Here is a 25,535-nt window from a genome sequence, read left to right on the forward strand (position 1 = left end):
GAAACTACAAATCGCTTCACGTACCAGCACATCCCACAATAATTAAAATGTGATGCAAAACAGAGTAAATTCTGGTATGCAAAGTTCACCTCTTCTTCTTTCCAACCCAAGACTTGGGCATTTTGAAAGCTAGTGAGTCACTTTAACTATTTTGATTCTTAGCCTCATGGTGATCAGAAACTCCTCCTCAGTTTCATAAATGTTCAACTTTTCCGGCCTTTGTCTCCTTCCCAGAGATCGGCACAGAGAAAGCCTGCTACCGGGACATGTCCTCTTTTCCCGAGACCAAGGCGGAGAAGTACGCCAACCGCAGCAAAGGGAAGAAGTTCCTGCAGTACAACCGCCGGCAGCTGAGCCGCATCTACCCCAAGGGCCAGCGCCTGGACTCCTCCAACTACGACCCGCTCTCCATGTGGATCTGCGGCAGCCAGTTGGTGGCCCTCAACTTCCAGACCCCCGGTAACCCATTATTGCTCTTTCTTCCCTCCAATATGAATAATAATTGAGCACGAGTAGCAGCAAAAATGAGATATGAATATATGACCTACTGACAGACCCCACCTGGACATGGAAAGCACCTTAAATGCATATTTAAATGTATAATTATGTATATTTTAATCTATATTCTTAATTTTATTGTAATTTTTAATCCTGATGGATTTTTAAATTTGATGAAAACTGTTTTTTGATGGGTATGTTTATATTGTAAGCCGCCCTGAGTCCCCTGATGGGTGAGAATGGTGGGGTAGAAGTGATGTAATAAATAAATAAATACAGTAGAGTCTCACTTATCCAAGCCTCGCTTATCCAAGCCTCTGGATTATCCAAGCCATTTTTGTAGTCAATGTTTTCAATATATCCTGATATTTTGGTGCTAAATTCGTAAATACAGTAATTACAACATAACATTACTGCGTGTTGAACTACTTTTTCTGTCAAATTTGTTGTATAACACGATGTTTTGGTGCTTAATTTGTAAAATCATTACCTAATTTGATGTTTAATAGGCTTTTCCTTAATCCCTCCTTATTATCCAAGATATTCGCTTTATCCAAGCTTCTGCCGGCCCGTTTAGCTTGGATAAGTGAGACTCTACTGTAAATAAGAATAACTTTATTATCATTGTACACTGGAGCCTCCGGTGGCCTAGGGGATAAAAGCCTTGTGACTTGAAGGTTGGGTTGCTGACCTGAAGGCTGCCAGGTTCGAATCCCACCTGGGGAGAGCGCGGGTGAGCTCCCTCTATCAGCTCCAGCTCCATGCGGGGACATGAGAGAAGCCTCCCACAAGGATGGTAAAAACATCAAAAACATCCGGGCGTCCCCTGGGCAACATCCTCGCAGACGGCCAATTCGCTCACTCCAGAAGCAACTCCGGTTGCTCCTGACACGAAAAAAAAAAATTATTGTACACTGTGCATTGTACAACTAAATTAAATGCTTTCCTCAGCAAACATCACAAAAACAGCACACCCATCGCTCCACCCTCCAACCACCACCACCACACAGCCCCCGATGCCACATCAATGCGAAACCATGGAGTTGATTAAAGTTATAGCTCTAGGATAAAAGTTTTTATTAAGTATTTCCTAATTAAATTGAAACATTTCACACTAAAGGAATGGGAGGTGAAAGGGGGAAGCAAAGCAAAAGGAAAGTTATTATTAGTTATTTACACCTTTACGGGTGTCTGATACGTTGCAACGAAAGAATGCAATAAGTGATGGTTGTTGGAATGGGAAGGAATTCTTATACAAAATTGTCATTGTTACAACTAGATCTTCCATCTTTAATCCATTAACACACATCTCATTAGATAATCAAGATTCTAACAAATCTAGTTTTAAGTCTAGCAGTCATATCCTCTTATTTTGCGGGAGGGACATCATCCTGCAGCACATTTTGCTCTAGCTTTTCAATGAATATCTCCTAGAGTCTCAACCAATTCATCCTAGTTTGAGGCAGCCACAAAAACGAAGTTTCTGGAGTAGAACGTCTACTTTCAAAGTAATTGCCACACAATAAAACAGGAAATAACACTTTCAAACCAGGAACAGATTTTTTTTTTCAAATTTTGTTACGTAGGGTTATAGGTCCAATTAGTGCCAACACTAATATTGTTCAGTACAATTACTCAGAAAAAGTTCTGGAGGTGATGTGATTTTATTAAAATGCACATTATTTTTATGGGTTTCAGTGTATTTTAACTCTATTGGTATCTTTATAAATAAATAAATAACAACTTTATTCTTATAACCTGCCACCATTTATTTATTTATTTATTTATTTGCAGTATTTATATTCCGCCCTTCTCACCCCGAAGGGGACTCAGGGCGGATTACAATGAACACATATATGGCAAACATTCAATGCCAACAGACAAACAACATTCAGTTTTAGACAGACACAGAGGCATTTTAACATCTTTCCAGCTTCACGATTCCGGCCACAGGGGGAGCTGTTGCTTCACCGTCCATTGGTGGCTGTTCTTCCTCATTCTTTTCCTCGTGAGCAGTTTTATGGTGTTGTAGATTAGTTAAATTAGCCTCCCGCATAAAGCGTACCCAAATTTTCCCTACTTGAAAGATGCAACTGTCTTTCGGGGCTGCTATGTCAACAGCAAGCCGGGGCTATTTTTTTTTTTAATGGTCGGAGGCTTAACCCGACCCGGGCTTCGAACTCATGACCTCTCGGTCAGTAGTGATTTATAGCAGCTGGTTACTAGCCAGCTGCGCCACAACCCGGCCCCTAAAGGGACTCGGTGCGGCTTACATGGGGACCAAGCCCAGCGTAAACAAGGAATTTGAAGTTACATAATAAAAACATATAATTGAATAAACAATATAATTAAAACAGTTAAAACTGGAAAATAAAAACATGGTTAAAAATACATCACAACCAGTAACTGGAAAAAGTGGGCATGTTCAGATATGAGAGGGAAGGGCAAGGCTTGTGCAAAATGCAGAGCAATAGGGCCAGGGCTGGAAATAAATTGATTGGAAAAAAAACCATTAAATTAGGGTTGGGCAGTCATGATCGTGAGCTCAACCGTTAACTCAGTGTGTTTTTCAGACTTCCAATTGTCAGAGTAATTTACGCAGCACAGCAGTAGAAGGAGTCAGTGGAACACAGAACGAAGTGACATCCAGAGACTTTGGTAAAACTATATGCAAGTTTTACTGTAAGCAGTAATAATCAAGACAGACTTGCAGACAAACACCGGACTTGACTCTACTCAACTCAGAACAGAACAGAACTGATGAAATGCACAAACACTTGTGTCTGGACACTCCCCAGTTCCAGCCACACATCAAGGTCATCACAGCTTCTCAGTAATTACCTCTTTACAGACTATAGTACAGTCTGGATGATGCAATCAGTATGCAATACAAACCAAGACACAAATTGCATTTAAACACTATCATTACACAAATCCCACATTAACAAAAATCACTTTAATATTTAACACTGTTTGAATGTTATTGCACACACAGTTCTGAGATCTCCAAATAGAGTGCAGGATATAAATATTTCCATTAAATAAATATGGGGGGGAAACCAGTGAATTAGTCACTGCTACTGGAGTTTTTTTTTTCCAGAGGTGGGATTTCTCAACTTACCAGGAAATCCTTTCCTTTGTCAGGAAGTGAATCATGACCGGTGTTCTGTCTGCTGTTTTTCCCCAGATAAGCCGATGCAGTTGAACCAGTCGCTTTTCATGCTGGGGGGCCGCAGCGGCTACGTGTTGCAGCCGGACATCATGCGTGACGACCTCTTTGACCCCTTTGACAAGAGCAGCTTGAAGCACGTGGAGCCCATCACGGTCCAGCTGCAGGTGCATGAGGCCAAGAGGGTCATGGGACCCACAACCTCTCCTTGTAGGAATATTTAGTATCTTTAGCAGAATGCAAGGCAGCCAGTGCTGTATGTGAGCTTATGGTAGAAAACAGGAGGATTTCAAAAGGTAAAGCTTCCTTTTATTGTTGCAGGTAATACATCTCAAATATAAAAGGGTTATAAATAACTAGCTGTGCCCGGCCACGCATTGCTGTGGCTTATGGGAATCCTTTGTTGGCCAGGTGGAATAGCAGTGAATAGCCTTGCAGCCTCAAAGCCTGGCCGTTTTCTTCTTATAGGAATTCTTGTTTGGTGAGTTAGAATGCAACGGAATAGGCTTGCTGCTTGGAAGCCTGGGTACTTGCGTTCTAGGGGAATGGTTTTTTGGGCTACTAAGAGTTGCAATGAATAGCCTTGCTGCTTCAAAGCCTGGCTGCTTGCTATCTAGAATCATAGAATCATAGAATAGTAGAGTTGGAAGAGACCTCACGGGCCATCCAGTCCAACCCCCTGCAAGAAGCAAGAAAATCTCATTCAGAGCACTCCCGACAGATGGCCATCCAGCCTCTGCTTAAAAGCTTCCAAAGAAGGAGCCTCCACCACACTCTGTGGCAGAGAGTTCCACTGCTGAACAACTCTGATTTTTAGGTGGAATTTTCCTGTAGTTTGAAGCCATTGTTCCTAGTCTGCAGGGCAGCAGAAAACAAGATCTAGGAGAATCTTTGGTTGGTCAGCTTCAATAGTACAGAGTAGTATGACTGCTTCAAAGCCTGGCTGCCTTCTACCAAGGTTAATCCTTTGTTGGTCTGGTTGAATTGCACTGAATAGCCTTGCAGCTTCAATGCCTGGCTGTGTCATACCTAGGCCAATCCGTTTTTTTGGGGGTGGGGTGGGGGGGTGAGTAAGGACGTACCTTGGATGTGTTGGTGTATTGTGGCCAAATTTGGTGTGATTTGGTTCAGTGGTTTTGTTGTTTACTCAGTCCTACAAATGTACATTACATTTGTATATATATATAGATAATGATCAGGCCAGAAGTAAGAATAGAAAAACAATGTAATAGGAAAGAAGAACAGAATTATATATGAATGTCTCCAAACCAAGGGTTGGGAAGTCACCAAAATGGGAGGAGGGGAGGGTATGTTTATGTTTATTTATAGTCTGCTTATACCCAACATACAGGTATTGTATAGACCAAGTATGGGCAAACTTCGGCCCTTCAGGTGTTTTGGACTAATTCCTAACAGCCTATCAGCTGGGTTGCTGTGAATTTTCCGGGCTGTATGGCCATGCTCCAGAAGCATTCTCTCCTGATGTTTTGCCTGCATATATGGCAGGCACCCTTGGAGGTTGTGAGGTCTGTTGGATACTGGTAATAGGGGTTTATATATCTGTGGAATGATGAAAAAGAACTCCTGTCTGCTTGAAGCAAGTGTGGATGTTGCAATTGGCCACGCTGATTAGCATTGAAGGGCCTTGCAGCGTCAAAGCCTGGTTTCTTCCTGTCTGGGGGAATCCTTTGTTGGGAAGTGTCCCTGATTGTTTCTTGTCTGGAATTCTCCTGTCTTCTGGGTGTTGTTCTTTATTTATGATCAGGGCCAGCTAACACCTCCCAACAAAGGATTTCCCCAGGCAGGAAGAAGCCAGGCTTTGAACCTGCAAGGCTATTCAGTGCTAATCAAGGTGGCCAAATGCAACATTCACACTTCCCTCAAATAGACAAGAGTTCTTTCTCCCACCCTGGGCATTATTCCACCAATAGCCTTGCAGCTTCAAGGTCTGGCTGCTCACTGTTTGGGAGAATCCTTTGTTGGGAGGTGTTAGCTGGTCCTGATTGTTTCTTATCGGCTGTTAGGAATTGTGGAAGTTGCTGTCCAAAACACCTGGAGGGCTGAAGTTTGCCCATGCCTGCAAGTCTAACCTGTTTCGGCCTTTCTCTCTGCAGATCCTGGGGGCCCGGCACCTCCCCAAGAATGGCCGCAGCATCGTTTGCCCCTTTGTGGAAGTGGAGGTCTGCGGCTCTGAGTTTGACAACAGCAAGAACAAGACGGAGGTCGTAGGTAAGTGGGCTGCTGTCTCGAAAGTATTTTTGTTCCAAATATGGTTTTGAATCATTTGTGTTCATGATGATACAGGTGACCCCTTCATTAGCAAAAGAAGGTATAGGGCCAGGTGTGGAAGCAGGCTCATAGCCAGAAAGAAAATTCGGGAGGGGTAGAAACTTCTTTTCCCGAAGTAATTTTTCAGGTCTGGCATGAGATCTCATCAAGGCCCTGAAATGACCATCATTGAGCAAAGGTTCTTCACAGGTAACTGGTCCTGAATCCTTGCTCTCTCATTTAAGCCGGTCCTTGTTGACCACAAAGGACAATAGTTCCCACAATTGGCAGAAATTCTTTTCTGTTTTCTTCTGCTTTCTTCTTATTTCCTTTCTCATGATGACAGGTTCCATCAAGACGTTTTCCACTGTGAATTAGCAAGAAGTTTTCAGCCAAGCACAAGTTGTTCTGGTGGGACTCTGTTTTTTGGTATCTATTGCATCTTTCCATCGCACAAATGGTTTAGCAACCCATGCACCAAGCTTCCGATGAGCATCTTGACCCCCGCTTTCTCCTCCAAATACGACATCGTACCTACAGAGCGCATCATAGAATCATAGAATCATAGAATAGTAGAGTTGGAAGAGACCACATGGGCCATCTAGTCCAACCCCCCGCTAAGAAGCAGGAAATCGCATTCAAAGCACCCCCGACAGATGGCCATCCAGCCTCTGCTTAAAAGCCTCCAAAGAAGGAGCCTCCACCACGGCCCCGGGGAGAGAGTTCCACTGTCGAACAGCCCTTCTCACAGTGAGGAAGTTCTTCCTAATGTTCAGGTGGAATCTCCTTTCCTGTAGTTTGAAGCCATTGTTCCGTGTCCTAGTCTGCAGGGCAGCAGAAAACAAGCTTGCTCCCTCCTCCCTTTGACTTCCCTTCACGTATTTGTACATGGCTATCATGTCTCCTCTCAGCCTTCTCTTCTGCAGGCTAAACATGCCCAGCTCTTTAAGCCGCTCCTCATAGGGCTTGTTCTCCAGACCCTTAATCATTTTAGTCGCCCTCCTCTGGACGCTTTCCAGCTTGTCAACATCTCCCTTCAACTGTGGTGCCCAGAATTGGACACAGTATTCCAGGTGTGGTCTGACCAAGGCAGAATAGAATAAGGGGGAGCATAACTGCCCTGGATCTAGACGCTATTCCCCTATTGATGAGGCCAGAATCCCGTTGGCTTTTTTAGCTGCTGCATCACATTGTTGGCTCATGTTTAACTTGTTGTCCACGAGGACTCCAAGGTCTTTTTCGCACACACTGCTGTCAAGCCAGGCATCGTCCCCCATTCTGTATCTTTGATTTCCATTTTTTCTGCCGAAGTGAAGTATCTTGCATTTGTCCCTGTTGAACTTCATTTTGTTAGTTTCTGCCCATCTCTCTAGTCTGTCAAGATCGTTTTGAATTCTGCTCCTGTCTTCTGGAGTGTTAGCTATCCCTCCCAGTTTTGTGTCGTCTGCAAACTTGATGATCGTGCCTTCTAACCCTTCGTCTAAGTCGTTAATAAAGATGTTGAACAGAACCGGGCCCAGGACGGAGCCCTGCTGATGGCACTCCACTTGTCACTTCTTTCCATGATGAAGACGACGCCTTGGTGAGAATCACCCTTTGGGTTCGTTCACTTAGCCAATTACAGATCCACCTAACCGTAGTTTTGTCTAGCCCACATTTTACTAGTTTGTTTGCCAGAAGGTCGTGGGGGACTTTGTCGAAGGCCTTACTGAAATCCAGGTACGCTACATCCACAGCATTCCCTGTATCGACCCAACTCGTAACTCTATCGAAAAAAGAGATCAGATTAGTCTGGCATCTTGTACATGAAATGAGTAGGCTAGCCAGGGAAATCTGCTGAACCATTTGGGTTGAAATCTTAGATGTCTTTTCTTATCCACAGGAAATATCGATGGAGTTTGTAGATTTTGCATTAATTGAGCTTTCACTTGGTCATTGGAAACAGTCTTGATATAAAGTCCAAGGTCTAACAATGGCACCGCTTCTTGCTTTTGCTCCGATTCCATGGTTTCTTTGGCAGGGCTTGCATTAGATGAAACAGTTTCCACAGTTTCCTCCTGCAATAAAGGTCAAATCCACCCCCCACCCCCCCAGCCACCCATCAATTTTGTATTCATAATTTTCTTTCCATTTATTGGCTATAGCTAATCTTAAAGCAGTAACAAAAATTACGATCAATTCTTTCACCATTTTAATCTTATATCTCCAAAATGTTATAGAAGTGCTATATTTGGAATTTTTTTTGTAGATTAATCAATAGTATGTCAATAATTTCAGCAAATACTTTTTTCCTGTTTTTAAAAATTCTTTTCACATTCTCCTATGTCAGGTATGGGCAAACTTATTTATTTATTTATTTATGTATTAGTGACATTTATATCCTGCCCTTCTCACCCCGAAGGGGACTCAGGGCGGTTTACAAGTATATATACATACAATATATTATATTATAAGACTATATTGCAATATTATTAGTAATATTGCATGTAATATAAATATACAATTATAATAGTGAATTATAATTATTATTACAAACTCACGCCCTTCGGATGTTTTGGATTTGTTGGGAATTGTGAGAGGGCTAAAGTTTGCCCATGTCTGGCATAGGAGAACAGATGCTGTCAATCCCATCAGATGCTGCCTAGTAAACGGATTCGGTTGGGTCAGGAGCCATTTGTATGCTGCTCAAGAGGATTCCAGCCATCACCACCACTATTATCATCATTATTCTGCAATTGGAGAACTGGCATCTCAGGCAGAACAGTAAACATTTAGTGTAGCCTTATCCCTGACATGCTTATTCTCTGTGTGCGTGTGGTCATACTTTCAATGTAAGCTGCTTTGAATCTCCTTTGGGAGAGATAAAGCAGGGTATAAATAAATAAATATAAATAGTAGTAAAATAATAATAATAATAATAATAATAATAATAATAATAATAATAATAATAATAACAACAACAACTTTGAAGACTCTGGCAGAAACCAGTGCAGGTGATCCCGGTGGTGATGGGCACACTGGGTGCTGTGCCAAAAGATCTCAGCCGGCATTTGGAAACAATAGACATTGACAAAATCACGATCTGCCAACTACAAAAGGCCACCCTGCTGGGATCTGCGAGCATCATCCGAAAATACACCACACAGTCCTAGACACTTGGGAAGTGTTCGACTTGGGATTTTGTGATATGAAATCCAGCATATCTATCTTGTTTGCTGTGTCATACAATAATAATAATAATAATAATAATAATAATAATAATAATAATAATAATAATAATAATAGAGCCAGATGTAGAAGCAGGGCTGAGCTTTAGCACAGCTGGTAAATTTCCAGCAGTAATAAGATCTACCAACCGAAAGGTGGCCAGTTCGAAGCCTGGTCGGGGTGAGCACCTGACCGTCAAGCCCAGCTCATTGTTTACCCTAAGCAGTTCGAAAACAGCTTAGAGCTGTAAGTAGAGAAATTAGGTCCCGCTAATTAGCGGGGGAGGTATTTTACAACACCATAAAGAACGAGACCAGAAATGCGGTGAAAAGGAAGGAGGAAGTTCTGATGGGTCTTCGTCATAGAGGATGGAGCAATAGCAGCCCTCTATGACTGAATCTGAACTCAACCTCCAAGGCACTGAAACTGGACTTTGAGACAACATGCTTCCTTTCTGTCTGTTCTGTTCTGTCCTGAATTGTTTGCTGTATATGTGTACTGTAATCCTCCCTGAATCCCCTTGGGGAGATAGGGCGGAATATAAATAAAGTGTTATTACTAAATGTTACTTTCTTTTGTCCAAGAACAATCAGTCACCTGAAACAAATGCAATGTCTGCTTGGGTTCTGGGACTGGAGTTCCTCCTTACACACTAATATAGATTTCCCGTCTTCCTTCCCAGCTGACAACGGTCTCAATCCAGTCTGGCTCGTCAAGCAGTTTGTCTTCGACATCAACAACCCGGAGTTTGCCTTCCTCCGCTTCGTCGTCTACGAGGAGGACATGTTCAGTGACCCCAACTTCTTGGCTCAGGCAACGTTCCCCATCAAGGGCCTTAAAACAGGTACCATTTCACTCTTTGACCCACAGCTACCCATTTTGCCATCTTCACCTGGCGTTTTCTGCTCAGGATCTGGCCAGGCTGGCCCGTTCCCCACTTTAGTTCATCTGGGAAAGGAGGCCAATGATTCGATACCGTGTTTCCCCAAAAATAAGACAGTGTCTTATATTATTTTTTACTCCCAAAGATGCGCTAGGTCTTATTTTCAGGGGATGTCTTATTTTTCCATGAAAAAGAATTCATAATCATTATTGAACAAAAAAATGAACATTGATTCTATACTGTACTGTAGTTGTCATCACAAACCAACATAACTAAACCAGACAAACTGTGACTCCTGTCAAGAATTTCTTGTTATTACCATTATTTCCATATACAACTGGTATGTAAGACGCCCCGAGACCCTCTGGGGAGATGGAGGTGGGGTATAAAAATAAAATTATAATTATAATAATTATGTACATTTACCGATCCTGCATGCTATGATGTTTTGTTTGGCGGGCACCGGGCATGCTTCCAAACAAAAACATTGCTAGGTCTTACTTTCAGGGGAGGCCTTATATTTAGCAATTCAGCAAAACCTCTACTAGGTCTTATTTTTTGGGGATGTCTTATTTTCAGGGAAACAGGGTAGTAGATTGGTAACGTTGTAAAACCACTCTACATCCAAAGCCCAGTTTAACTGATATGGTCAAATAATAGAATATTTGGACACTTTGTTTGGTTATTCAACTTCCTGACTTAGAAGACAGTGGGTTCTGGATTGTCCTCTCAACTGTGTTCTCTTCCTTTAGGTTACAGATCCGTTCCCCTGAAGAACAGCTATAGTGAGGATCTTGAGCTCGCTTCTCTGCTTCTCCACATTGAAATTGTCAATGCCAAGGTAAGTCAATGTGCTGCTCATGGCATTAGCCATTCATCCAGGGCTTAACTCAGTGGACTTAACTGCTAAGCTGCAGAAAATTCTGCCGATTGAAAGGTCGGCAATTCAAGCCCGGGTCGGGGTGAGCACCTGCCATCAGCCCCAGCTCCCTGCCCACATAGCAGATCGAAAGCAAAAATGTGAGTAGATAAATAAGTACCGCTTTAAAAGCAGGGAGGTTATAACAAAAGGCACCCATAAGGCAATTCAATATGGAGGATGTCTAAGGATGACAAAGCTCCTCAGCATCAAAGATGGAGCGACAGCAGCCCCCCCCCCCCCCCGATGGCCGGAGTTGAGCTGGTGCTGGAAATGGAAAAGATGGGGAAAGCCTTTACCTATATCTATGTATTGTCTGTCCTTGTTAATTGTATAACGGCACTGAATGTTGCTGTATATGTGTTCTGTAATCCGCCCTGAATCCCCTCGGGGAGATAGAGCGGAATATAAATGAAGTATACTGTATTACTAACAATGAGAGGCCTGCAGTGATCAAATACGAAAAGATGCAGTTAAAAGCAAACACTGGTGGAAGCCTGTTTCTTTTAAGTTTTGCTATATTGGGCAGATCAAAGGGTGCACAAGACAAGGGTTTGCAGATTTGTGGTTGTCAAAATTTTAGGAAAGGATGTGGTAACTTGTTTTTTACAAATACAGTAGAGTCTCACTTATCCAACACTCGCTTATCCAACATTCTGGATTATCCAACGCATTTTTGTAGTCAATGTTTTCAATACATCATGATATTTTGGTGCTAAATTCGTAAATACAGTAATTACTACATAGCATTACTGTGTATTGAACTACTTCTTCTGTTAAATTTGTTGTATAACATGATGTTTTGGTGCTTAATTTGTAAAATCATAACTTAATTTGATGTTTAATAGGCTTTTCCTTAATCCCTCCTTATTATCCAACATATTCGCTTATCCAACATTCTGCCGGCCCGTTTATGTTGGATAAGTGAGACTCTACTGTAATAATAATAATAATAATAATAATAATAATAATAATAATAATAATAATTACACTTGGGAAGTGTTCGACTTGTGATTTTGTGATATGAAATCCAGCATATCTATCTTGTTTCCTGTGTCATAATAACAATATAATAATAATAATAATAATAATAATAATAATAATAAAACTTTATTTATACCCCGCCACCATCTCCTCGCTTAAATGGGGCAGAGGCCCATAAGGGCAAAATAAACAGCAACATAATACAAATCACAATATAAAAAAGATAAAACAGTAATACAATATATAAATTAAAACAACAATACAAGAATAAAAAATTGCATTTAAAACACATAAATGGTAAGACCGTAATAAATACAGGATAGATTATTAAAAACCCTCTGGGGCTGATTAATTAATGACTGTCTCACCGAAGGCCTGCCCAAACATCCAAGTTTTCAGTTGTTTCCTGAAGGAAGATAGAGAGTAAACCTAATCTCTCTTTTGTTGTTACTTCCATGACACATAGCACTCCAAGAAGTCTTATTGTTGGCTTTACTCTTTGTTTATTTTTAATGCATCTTCTGTTGTTTTCATGTTTGGGTTGGAACAGGGTGCCGATCATCGTAATAACCCATTATGTTTTCCCTCCTTATGCTGTGGGAATCTGCAGTGTGCTTAGTTTTTTCATGGGTAGCATGCAACACATTTCATTTACTCCTAGCACTGACCTGGTTGTAGCTTTCACAGGTAGCTATAGAACCAGGTGTGCTGTCATGTCAAGGGGCTACTGCAAACTTTGGCCCTCCAGGTGTTATGGACTTCAACTCCCACAACTCTTAACAGCTGGTATAGTGTTGAGAACCCACTACATTTACCTTCCTCTTACCTGCTGCAGGAAGAAGACGACGAGAACTTGTACTCCTCCATCCAGCAACTCCGGGACCGCGCCAATGAGCTCTCCAACCAGGTCTCCAACTTTGAACAAAGCAACAATTGTGACTCACGCTACCAGCAGCGGCTGGATGAACTCAGGGCGGCACAAGAGCGACTCATGGAACTGACGGAAGTGCGCAACAGGAAGTGAGTGGAAGCCACTTGGGCGCTGATAGAAATCCTGCTCACTTGTCAAAAGCCTCCTTGATTTAGACTAGGCATGAGCAAACTTTGGCCCTCCAGGTGTTTTGGACTGCAACTCCCACAATTCCTAACAGCCGGTAGGCTGTTAGGAATTGTGGGAGTTGCAGTCCAAAACACCTGGAGGGCCCAAGTTTGCTCATGCCTGGTTTAGACAGAGTGTTGTTGCAGCTTTCAAGGTTTCCATCATTTTCTGTTATATGGAACAGGGCTGCTTATGTCATAAATACTTTTGGAAACTTTCTTTTATTTAGTTCACAGTGAGATAAAGTATGCCACAGAGCAATACAGAGTAAACACACAGGCTCTATAGCTATATTGGGTACACAAACAAAGGGGAATTTACATTTAGACGCATATACACATTCGTTCCTCATCATGCATACATTACCATCTCTTCTTCCTTCTATTGAAAAAGAGACCCCATTGTGTTTTTAGTAAATCTGCCATTCTGTGAATACACCATCTCTCTCTGTCCCGTGGAGATTGTCAGAGTAATGCGCACAGCGTAGCAGCAGATGAATGACGTCAGTTGAGTGCAGAACGAAGGAAATGCAATAGTGTGTAAAGAGTTAATTTGGTAAGAAGCTGTATTGACCTTGGATATGTGTCTGGAGCCAGATAGGAGTGTCCAGACTACAAGTGTGTTTGTATATAGCTGATTGCATCAGATGAGATCTTTTCTGCCTACTGAGAAGATCTGTGCTGTTTGTCTAGATTGAAAGTCTTATGTCCATTGTCTGCAAGTCTGTTTGTCTTGTCAAGTAAACTTTGTAAATACTTTTTAACATCGTCTCTGACGTCCCTTCGTTCTGCACAAATCCCACATTAACAGAGAAGAGCAGATTCCTCTGGTCTGCCCAAATTTTTGGATTGGAAAGTGCCTCTTATATAGCAATATTTCTTGCAGATTTTTTAATTGTCTTAGTAAATGACTGACAGGTGTTTTCCCAACCAAAACATGCTAACTCCCATCAGATCCTGGACAGATGTTGATTTTGCTTCTTTAAGTGATAATTGGTTTTACTTCCTTCTTAATGTAAGGAACCTTGTAAACACTTCCTTATGTAAAAGAGCCATTGTCTTTGGTAATGTAAACATGTTGTTTTCCAGAAAGAGTTCAACAGTTCATAACAACAACAACAACAAAACAACTTTATTTTTATACCCCACCACCATCTCCCCAAAGGGACTCGGGGCGGCTTATATGGGGCCAAGGCCAAATAATAACAGACGTTGTAAAGAACACATCAAAGTAAAACAAATCAATAAAACAGATCAATAAAACATGAGTTAGATAAAACAAGAAAAACTCATAAAAATGACTGGGCCATAAAGTGCATATAGTGAGGAATGTAAAAGAGAAGTAGATAATCCGAGACTGTTATCATTGGTAGGGGGCTAAGGATGAGGAACTATTTCCAACTGAAGGAATGGAATAAAGTGCAACAGATATATTATTGATCACGAGGACAGCCCTGACTTGAGGGCGAGGATCATTCATTTGTCTCTGGTCATCAACAGTTCAACAACTTTTAATTATAGTTCATGAATTCAGTAGTTTTCCAGGCGTTAGTTTTAGGATGGCATCTCCAGCCTTTCTAGGTCCTAATCATGCACTTTTCATACAATTGCATTCAAACCATACATTGTCGCAGCTATCAAACTGGGTTCCAAACATTCAACCCCTTCTGCAGAAGCTGCACCCCTTGTCCAAGGAGAAAATCCCAAAACAAACAGTCTTTTAGTAAAGAAAGATTTATATGAAAATACTAGCTGTGCCCGGCCACGCGTTGCTGTGGTGAAGTATGGTGGTATGGGAAATAAAGTATTGAGGTATTGGTCGTAGTGATGGTAAAGGGTAAAGGTTTTCCCCTGATGGAGCTTAGCCTTCTAACTGGCACCAGTTGGATAAAAACAATTATTCCTCTCTCTCTAATTAGGACTTTATTTTTCTTTTCTTTTTGTTGTATGAACGTAGAGGCATGGATGAGGGGTTGTGCTGCCAAGTTTAGTGTTTCTGGGATGTGTAGTTTTGTTGTTTCGTCCTAGGCTGAAATTTCATTACCCTTTTATATATATAGATATACAAACATAACAGTCCTTGGCTTTTATCAGCAGCTTTCAAACGGCGAAACAAAATGTTCTTATCTTCAAGCTCCAACCTTTCAAACTCTCTGGTTTCCAGACTCTCTGTCTTCAAAACTCTTCGGCTCCACTCCAACAGCAACACCATTATCATCACCACCATCACATTCACTAACTCAAGATTTACTCAGTCTCTATTAATAGCACTCAGTCTTTAGCAGGTGTCTTGATTGCTGCTGGTCATACATGGATAGGACATGATTCTTACAAACACTTATCCATTTTCACATAAGAAATGGCCTAAATAATATAAAACTCTGACATACATCATACCCTGTTTCCCCAAAAATAAGACATCCCCAAAATATAAGACCTAGTAGAAGTTTTGCTGAATTGCTAAATATAAGGCCTCCCCTGAAAGTAAGACCTAGCAAAGTTTTTGTTTGGAAGCATGCCCGGCGGCTGCCAAACAAAACACCATAGCATGCAGTAATGGTAAATGTACATAGTACCACTTGTATATGGAAATAATAGTACAGTAGTCTCACTAATCCAAGCCTCGCTTATCCAAGCCTCTGGATAATCCAAGCAATTTTTGTAGTCAATGTTTTCAATATATCGTGATATTTTGGTGCTAAATTCGTAAATACAGTGATTACTACATAGCATTACTGCGTATTGAACTACCTTTTCTGTCAAATTTGTTGTATAACATGAAGTTTTGGTGCTTAATTTGTAAAATCATAACCTAATTTGATGTTTAACAGGCTTTTCCTTAATCCCTCCTTATTATCCAACATATTCACTTATCCAACGTTCTGCCGGCCCTTTTACGTTGGATAAGCGAGACTCTACTGTATATTATTGATCACCAGGACAGTCCTGAATTGAGGGCAAGGATCATTCATTTGTCTCTGGTCATCAACAGTTCAGCAATTTTTAATAATAGTTCATGAATTCAGTAGTTTTCCAGGCTTCAGTTTTAGGATGGCATCTCCAGCCTCTTTAGGTCCTAATCTTGCACCTTTCATACAATTGCATTCAAACCATCTATATATATAAAAGAGTGATGGCATCACGGCGACCCACAAAACAACAAAACTACAGGCCCCCCAACCTCGAAATTTGACAATACAACTCATCATCCACGCCTCTAGGTTGATACAACAAAAAGAAAAGAAAAATAAAGTCCTAATTAGAGAGAGAGGAATAATTGCTTTTATCCAATTGCTGCCAGTTAGAAGGCTAAGCTCCTCCAACTTGGTCTCCTAGCAACCCAATAAAAAATAATAAAAAACACTAAAAATTAATACAATAAAATACTATAAAAATAATACAAGGAAATAATAAAATATAATAAATAAAAATATAACTTACAATAAAATTAATAAAAATTGCAAATAACATCAAATAAAAATTACACAACAATTTTTAACCAATACCACCACCACTTTGCCACAGCAACGCGTGGCCGGGCACGGCTAGTACATCATATGACACTTATACTGCTTCCTGCGCTATAGTCTCCTTATAGTCTAATCCAGGCCTGGGCAAACTTTGGCCCTCCAGGTGTTTTGGACTACAACTCCCACAATTCCTAACAGCCTATCTCTCTCTCCCTTTGCTGCAGGTTGATGGAGAAGAAGAAGCGAGACCGGCAGTTGGCCAACAAGCGCAACTGAAGCACCGGCTCAGTCTCCTCCATCTGACAGCCTCCGCTTTCCCCACTGAATCCCAAGGAGGCCTTTGGACACCGGACGGTGCCTGGACTCTTCTGTGCTCTCCGCCTCCCAGCCAGCGGTCAGTCGGTCAGTCTGTCTGGAAGCGGGGGCCGAGGGCACAACGGCAGAGGAAGCCGCAGGAGGAGCATTCCCCGGCCGTGGAGGGAAGCCGGACCCCGATGCCTGTCTGGCCGCTTTCCCAGTGTGGCAAGCAGTCCGCCTCGATAAACACCCATTACAGACTTTTGACATGATGGGGTTTTAATCCCACCGGCTGTTAGGAATTGTGGAAGTTGAAGTCCAAACACCCGGAGGGCCAAAGTTTGCCCATGCCTTCTGTTCTTGGTAATGTAAACCACATCTTGCCTTTTTCTTTAACTTAACACTCTAAGTTCACATCCCAAAACTAGAAAGACAGGCAGCCCAGTTGTAGGGAGAGCCATTGAGTGTCCAGGCCAGATTGGGAGGACCTGAGAGGTCAGTGTTTAGTACGAGGGTCGAATGAAAAGTAATGCCTCCACCTTCGTAACTCCTCAAGAGATGGCAGTACTTGAATGTGGAGGTCCTGGCTTGTTCAGTAGACTCTCCTCTGCAGTTCTATTTGGTGGGAAGCCTTAGCATTGGACGGTTGTGTTGTTAAAGCGCGAAGTATGGAGCCCTGCGCAGACGGGGAAGCCTTAGCATTGGACGGTTGTGTTGTTAAAGCGCGAAGTATGGAGCCCTGCGCAGACGGGGAAGCCTTAGCATTGGACGGTTGTGTTGTTAAAGCGCGAAGTATGGAACCCTGCGCAGACGGGGAAGCCTTAGCATTGGACGGTTGTGTTGTTAAAGCGCGAAGTATGGAACCCTGCGCAGACGGGGAAGCCTTAGCATTGGACGGTTGTGTTGTTAAAGTGCGAAGTATGGAACCCTGCGCAGACGGGGAAGCCTTAGCATTGGACGGTTGTGTTGTTAAAGCGCGAAGTATGGAACCCTGCGCAGACGGGGAAGCCTTAGCATTGAACGGTTGTGTTGTTAAAGCGCGAAGTATGGAACCCTGCGCAGACGGGGAAGCCTTAGCATTGAACGGTTGTGTTGTTAAAGCGCGAAGTATGGAACCCTGCGCAGACGGGGAAGCCTTAGCATTGAACGGTTGTGTTGTTAAAGTGCGAAGAATGGAACCCTGCACAGACGGATGGTCAAAGCGACTTAAGCAACGTGCAGTCATTGAATTCTTGACAGCAGAAGGTGTCACCCCAAAGGAGATTCATCAGAGAACGCAAGCTGTTTATGGGGATTGTGTTGATGTGAGTCCTGTGCTTCGTTGGGCGAATAAAGTCCACAATGGGTCCTGTGAGACGCCGGTTGCAGAAACAGAGTGTTGACTTCTTCCGTGACGGCTTCAGAAAACTTGTTCATCGTTGGCAGAAATGTATCCAATTGTCTGGTGATGATGTGGGGAAGTGAATAGTGGTAGTTAAAGAGCACATTCTCAGGATTATTTCTGTGTTTGATTCATTAAAATATTCCCATCCAAAACCCAAGTAATGAAGGTGGAGGCATTACTTTTCACTCAACCCTCGTAGGAAAGGGGATCCCAAAAGCAGGGGAAAGGATCCGGAATCGAGACAAAGGAGGGCAGAAACAAGAGGCCACCTTTGTCCCTGGTTTACAGTCCGCTGTAAAAGGTGTGTTTTGGGTTCCACCGGTGCCGCCTTTCCATCATTAAGCACAAGTTCCAGAGTGGCAACCTCACCATTGTGTGCCACTGTGTATTTACATTTATAGTCCAGTTTCTGTATTCACAAACATGAGTGTGCAGATGGCATACGTGGTGTGCAATTCTTTATTATTGATAGGCAACAACAAGGGAAATCTCTCCACCCAATAATTTCATAACATTCCCTGAAACACACGCCGTTCAAGGTTTCCTCCTCCTTAGCTTTGGGAAAAGCTTGGCTTTGCGAGGAGGAGGCTTGGTCTGTGAACTTCCAGCCTGGCATTATGTCTCCTTCCTGCTGCCATTTCAAGTCTTGCTTCTTTAAAAATTAAGAGGATGAGGATGTCGTGAAGGACAAAATAAACCTCACAGAGAGAAGGCACTGCTTCAATTGAAAAGCTTCTTTTTCCCCTTGAGAAAGGAAAACCCGCAAAGCTGGGCTAAGAAGACATTATTTGGCTTTGACGTTTGCATCAGCTTTGGCTTTGTTGGTGGATCTAAAGTCAGGGGAAAACGACCAGGAGGAAGTCAAGGAGATGGCACCAAATAGGATGATACTAAACAATCAATTTCTAAAGTGTCCTTAACAAACACTTTGCTTCTTCTTTGCTTTGAATTCTTTTGATATTCATCTGGACATCTTAAGACACCAACGAATTTCTTCTATGCTTTCAATTCTTTTGGACATCTTAAGACACCAACTATCATGCTTTATACTGAACAACATGAGTAGAGACTGACTTGTCTGCCATTGGTCCAAGGAGACTTATTCCAGAGCTGTAGAATTCATACGTGTGAATCTTTCCTTCTTTGTGTAGGTTTGCAGACCGTGGTATCTTCTGGGGTTAAAGTCCTGGGATGGAACAGAAGAGATGGCCTGCCTTTGAGGCTTGTTCAAGTGATGTAGTTTGACTGCATCCGCAGAAGTCTAGTGTCCAGGTAAAGGGAAGCCTTAGCACTAAACTCTATAATGTGTTGTTGAAGGCTTTCATGGCCGGGATCACAGGGTTGTTGTATGTTTTCCGGGCTCTATGGCCATGTTCCAGAAGCATTCTCTCCTGATGTTTTGCCCACATCTATGGCAGGCATCCTCAGAGGTTATGAGGTATAGATGCCTGCCACAGATGTGGGAGAAACATCAGGAGAGAATACTTCTGGAACATGGCCATACAGCCCGGAAAACATACAAAAACTCTATAATGTTTCAGTCAGAAATAGCACTGTGTCAAGGATGTTGACCAGCTTGAATGTGTCCAGATAAGGATGATCAAGATGGCAAATGTTTGGAAGGCAAGGCCTACAAGGAACAGATGAGGAAGCCAGGGATGTTTGGCTTGAAGAGAGGGTTGAGAGGTGACACTATAACCATATATAAATACTTGAAGAGATGTCATATAAAAGAAGGAGCGAGCTTGGTTTCCGCTGCTCTAGAGATCAGAATATGAATCAGTGGTTGAATGTGAAAGCTGCGTGACAGTGGAATAGATGGAAAACCTTTTTTTTTTTGGATGATATTCAGGCAGAGTTTGGATGGGCATCTTTGGGGAATGCTTCAATTGTGTATTCTACATGACAGTGGAATAGATGGAAAACCTTTTTTTTTGGATGATATTCAGGCAGAGTTTGGATGGGCATCTTTGGGGAATGCTTCAATTGTGTATTCTACATGACAGTGGAATAGATGGAAAACCTTTATTTGGATGATATTCAGGCAGAGTTTGGATGGGCATCTTTGGGGAATGCTTCAATTGTGTATTTTACTTGACAGTGGAATAGATGGAAAACCCTTTTTTTGGAAAGTCTTCAGGCAGAGTTTGGATGGGCATCTTTGGGGAATGTTTCAATTGTGTATTCTACATGACAGTGGAATAGATGGAAAACCTTTTTTTTGGATGATATTCAGGCAGAGTTTGGATGGGCATCTTTGGGGAATGCCTCAATTGTGTATTCTATTTAACAGTGGAATAGATGGAAAACCTTTATTTGGATGATATTCAGGCAGAGTTTGGATGGGCATCTTTGGGAAGTGCTTCACTTGTGTATTCCAGTAAGATGGGGTTGGACTTGATGACCCTTGCAGTTCCTCCCAGTCCCATGATTGTACTACAGGTTCTTATCGTGCCAGCAATGGACAGAAAAGCCTAGTTTTCTTGCAAAAAGCTCAGGAACAAGGTTCATGTGTACAGGTAGCAGGGTGAACCTGTGCCATGGTTGCAACTTCGGAGACGGAGAGCAGATCAGGAGAACTCGGATATGGACAAAGTTGGGCTCTCCGGGTGTTTTGGACTTCGACTCCCACCATTCCTGACAGCCTCAGGCTCCTTCCTTTTCCGCCTCAGCCGCTTAAGCCAGCTGCTGGTTGCACGGAAATGTGCCGAGTTGGAAGCCTATGCAAGTCTTGTTGCATCGAAGCTGGTGATCCAAGAATGAGGAGAGGATCATTTCTATGCTCAGGAACCACTTTTGAAGTTATTTCCAGATTTCTTATCTCCAAAACATGCAGAAGGAGCATTTCATTCCTGCGGAGCATCCGTTCACGGAAAGAAAACTGCCAACTTTTAAATCAAACACACTGGGAATGGCAGCCTCTTAAGTGGAGCTACTCTTGAGTTCACATAGGCATCAGAAACAGTCTTCAACTGCCACATATTTTATTCATATACATTACAATTTGTTGTCTTATTAGTCAGAGCTGAGAAACGTGGCCACAATTTCAAACAAGTCTTTCATCCCTTTTCCATATGTGTGTTTCCTGAAGACATATTAGGTCTTGTTTCATTTTTTCTCTCAATGCAACGCCTGTCTAAATTTTCTTGGCGCATTGATCCCTCAGGCATTCCAAGGTAATTAATTGTGCACCAAAAATGGTCTTCAAAGCACTGCCAGTGTTTGTTTTGCGGGTTTATTTTTACAGTGTAAAACAGGCATTACGGGATGGTGCACATACAGTTGCTTTCACAGAACCACGAGGCCCAACTGATCTCTCGTTCAAGTCTCCCGCCCAGGCGATCTTGCTTTTCAGTTCACATTATTCCCAGGTGAGCCAGAGGACTTGAAATGGAAAAGCTTCAGAAAGGGGAGGAATCTGGGCTGGGCGTGAAAGGGGTTTCAAATCCTACATCTGGATTGCTTTGCAGCCAAATCATCAGGAAGAGCTGGGCTCTCGGTGACAATATGGGAACAGTGCTTATGGGAAGAGGAGTTGGGTGGCTTTGCTCATTTCAGTGGGGAGACCTTTTCCCACCCATCCCCACAAACACAGGCAGAACATGAGAAGCACAAGTGAGTCGGCCGGTGCACCAGCACTATCACAGGAGCTTGTGTCCCTTCCAGAGCCACTCAAGGGAGGGACCCCATGTATCCTTTGTATGAAAATAAATCTATTTAGCCAGTATTTATACATGATGGTGTTGTCCTGGATCTTTTGTACGACTAACTTCTTTTTTTTTACTACCAAAAGTGAAATTCTGTTTTCAATGCACATTCATACAACTGCTCCCCATATGGCCCCATCTCTCAGTCTGGTGGAAATGCCTCGCTCTATTCCTCTTACAATTCCCTGCTCTTATTTAACATATCCAGGCTTAGCACAGCAGGCTAAACCACTAGCTGCAGAAAATGCTGCTGATCGAAAGGTTGACAGTTCAAGCCCAGGTCGGGGTGAGCACCCGCCATGAGCACCAGCTCCCTGCCCACCTAGATCGAAAACTGATGAGTAGATAAATAGGTACCACTTTAAGTGGGGAGGTAGTAAAAGGCGCCCATAAAAATGCTGGCAATTCTATCAGAGGATGTCTAAGGACAACAATGAAAGATGGAGCCACAGCACATGCCCTATTGCCAGAGTCGAGCACAGCCTCCAGGTGCCAGAAATGGAAAAGATGGGGAAAGCCTTTACCTCCGTTTATGTATTGTTTGTCCTTGTTAATTTTGTAACAGCATTGAATGTTTGCCATATATGTGTTTCATAATTCACCCTGAGTCCCCTCGGGGAGATAGTATATGTGTGTGTTATATATATACACACACACAATCTTGTTTATCCGATGTATTTTTGAAGTCCATTGAGCTGGGAAATCCACAAGCCTTTTCTATCTTTCACAGTTTTTTGGCCTTACAGGGCAGCAGAAGTCTCAACACAATATTACTATCAGTTTAATCGTCATGTTTGCTGGGTTATTGTGTGTTTTCCGGGCTGTATGGCCGTGTTCCAGAAGTATTTTCTCCTGACGTTTCACCCACATCTATGACAGGCATCCTCAGAGGCATCCTCATATATAAACCTTCCTTGCTTAGTTTCTCCAGATACCGCACAACCTCTGAGGATGCATGCCATAGATGTGGGCGAAACGTCAGGAGAGAATACTTCTGGAACATGGTCAGACAGCCTGGAAAACACACAACAACCCTGTGATGCTGGCCATGAAAGCCTTCGACGACACGTCATGTTTGCTAATTGCACAGACCCCGTTCCACATCTTTCCACATCAGCCACAGGTGATAAAAACAACCAGAAGTGCAGAGATTCTGCAAAAAGTGTGAAGGATTTCTTCAGAGAAACAACATTTGACAAAATAAAAGTCAACACAAGAGTCGAGTAAAAAAAAAAGTTTTTATTGAAAGACACATTTTATAATTGGAAACTGAGAATACATTGTTATCAAAAATTACTTCTATTTTCCTGAGTAAAGGTCATAGAAACAATAAAAGAGAATAAATTAATGCCTACACAGACTGCAAGGGTTGAAACAACAGACTGGGGAGGGAGGGAGGCAGAAACCTTGATCAAAACAGCCAAGGTGACAAGACATTGCACAGAAGACGGTTCCACCTAAGTAGGATCTCGAGACCTAGTTTTTTGGACGGAACAGTCGTGACATAGCCATGTTTATTGCCAAGGGACTTGCATTCATTGGTTTGTCTCTGAGAGACCATGGGTTCAAACAGTTTGCGGATATGATTCAGAAGCACCAGAGCGACATCCCCAAAAGTGCAGAAACACTGGTGACAATCACAGATACACAATCCCTGCATGTAAGGCACTTTGTCCTCTCCTCACCCTGGTTTTATTGCACACCAATTGCTTGACAGAAAGCAGCAACAGTTCTTTTAATTTATCAATATATAGGTATATATTAAAATTATTATGTACCTTTAAATCCCAGTCAAAATTAGGAAGTGCTAAAATTAATTACACAGCCACAGTAGGTCTATTGCAGGCATGGTCCAACTTCGGCCCTCGCTCCAGGTGTTTTGGACTTCAACTCCCACAATTCCTAACAGCCTACCGGCTGTTAGGAATTGTGGGAGTTGAAGTCCAAAACACCTGGAGCGAGGGCCGAAGTTGAACCATGCCTGCTGTAAGTATTGGAAAGGTTGAAGCACAAAAGGTGGGGAAACTTCCACAGACTAGTAAATATTTCCCCCTAAACATTTCGCCAGAGCCAGAAACCTCACTGCCAACAAGCTTCATTGTAAAGTCTCACTTGGCACCTAAACTTGGGGGCTGTAGAAAGCTAAAGTGGCCATTTGTGTGCCAGCTACACATAATAAAATACAAGCCCAATGTGCAATTGTGCCAGCTACACATAATAGACCCAGAATACAGACAAGCCCAATGTGCAATTCAGTAGTTGTTTGCTGGTCCCTTACGATTCCAGGTCAGACCCAGAAGCTGAAAGAGTTTGTTTGCCTGAGATGTTTTTATACAGAGAAGGGGAAACTATTGAAGATTTGGATTCACAGAACCCAGGTGAGGAAAACCAGGCTGGACCTCTTCCTAATTCAGTGCCACCGCACCAACAGCCTCAGTCCCAGCCCGGCCTCAGGGTCCTGCTTTCACAGTATCAGGTCATGCTATTGCCAACAACATGCGAGGAAGGCTCAGTAGATCCAGAAGCGGAGATGATGATCTACCACGGTTGCTGACAAATCAGGGATTGTTTCACGGACTCCTGTCATCAAAAGTAGCTCTGCAAAAGTAGCAACCAGGACAAGTGAAGTTTCAGAAGAAAACGATGGAGGAATAACTCTTGAGGAGCCTCATCCTCTCTGTTCCATGGTTGGTGACACAACGCGACCCAGCCGTCACTTGTAAAGTGCCATCTTCTTGCTCTGGTACATGTACATGTAGGCGTCGCAGAAGAGGCGCTTGGCCACCCCCTCCATCTCCCTGGGCTGCTGCATGGCCAAGGTGGCCACCGGCATCTCCAGGTACTTGGCCACCTCCGGGCACAGGGTCACCGTGGGGATGTTGTAGCCATTCTCGTCACCTAGGAGCCAATGGAGGACAGGTGAGTTAGTTGTAAGGAGCCACAGATTTGTGGATGATACGGGGCTCTTGGGCCCCCATCTGAGATTGTCCACTGCCTTGGGCAACAAGGGTAAGATGGGTTGCTGTGAGTTTTCTGCACTGTATGGCCATGTTCCAAAAGCATTCTCTCCTGACGTTTGTCCCACATCTACATACACAGATACCTACATAAAAACTCCAAACACCACCCAAGTCAAAAAAAGGAACACAATTAAAGCCCTGGCAGACCATGCAAAAAGAATCTGTGAACCCCACTTCCTTCAAGGGGAACTGAACCACCCAAATTGGACTCTACAGACCAGTGGAGACTCCACCACAGACATCAGAAGAGCTGCCAGACCAAGAACAAGGCACGAGAGGAAAGACAAAGATCCACCCAGAGGAAAAGTGTTCTTACCAAACATCAAGGGAACCATTGACTGCATAGGGAAGCCGATGAAGAAACACAACCTACAAACTATTTACAGACCCACAAAGAAAATCCAACAAATGCTATGGTCAGTGAAGGACAAGAGGGATCCTCTCTCTTCTGCAGGAGTCTACCGGATACCATGCAGCTGTGGACAAGTCTACAGAGGGACCACCAAACGCAGCAGCATTGCCCAGACACAAATCAAAGAACATGAGAGGCCCTGCAGACTCACTCAACCAGAGAAGTCAGCCGTAGCAGAGCACTTGATGAACCAATCTGGACACAGCATATTATTTGAGA

General features: G+C 42.8%; 2 protein-coding genes across 7 annotated transcripts in view; one reads left to right on the forward strand and one right to left on the reverse strand.

Moving 5' to 3' along the window:
* Positions 1-21,915, forward strand: part of LOC100566976 (1-phosphatidylinositol 4,5-bisphosphate phosphodiesterase gamma-1) — a 128,831-nt gene extending 106,916 nt beyond the window's left edge. For all 6 annotated transcript variants that reach the window (XM_062979915.1, XM_062979920.1, XM_062979916.1 and 3 more), the window contains 7 exons: positions 235-459; positions 3,686-3,834; positions 5,782-5,896; positions 9,825-9,986; positions 10,778-10,866; positions 12,764-12,948; positions 16,721-21,915. In XM_062979915.1, coding sequence (XP_062835985.1) covers positions 235-459; positions 3,686-3,834; positions 5,782-5,896; positions 9,825-9,986; positions 10,778-10,866; positions 12,764-12,948; positions 16,721-16,772 — 977 coding nt within the window. In that variant the 3' untranslated portion in view covers positions 16,773-21,915. The remainder of the gene's footprint in view (positions 1-234; positions 460-3,685; positions 3,835-5,781; positions 5,897-9,824; positions 9,987-10,777; positions 10,867-12,763; positions 12,949-16,720) is intronic.
* A 1,188-nt stretch (positions 21,916-23,103) lies between these two features.
* Positions 23,104-25,535, reverse strand: part of LOC103281743 (ubiquitin carboxyl-terminal hydrolase CYLD) — a 33,800-nt gene continuing 31,368 nt past the window's right edge. The window contains exon 15 of the mRNA XM_062979921.1: positions 23,104-24,782. Within this exon, the coding sequence (XP_062835991.1) occupies positions 24,598-24,782 (185 nt within the window). The 3' untranslated portion in view covers positions 23,104-24,597. The remainder of the gene's footprint in view (positions 24,783-25,535) is intronic.

The sequence above is a fragment of the Anolis carolinensis genome, chromosome 4, assembly GCF_035594765.1.
Source record: "Anolis carolinensis isolate JA03-04 chromosome 4, rAnoCar3.1.pri, whole genome shotgun sequence".
In the NCBI taxonomy this organism is placed as follows: Eukaryota; Metazoa; Chordata; class Lepidosauria; order Squamata; family Dactyloidae; genus Anolis; species Anolis carolinensis.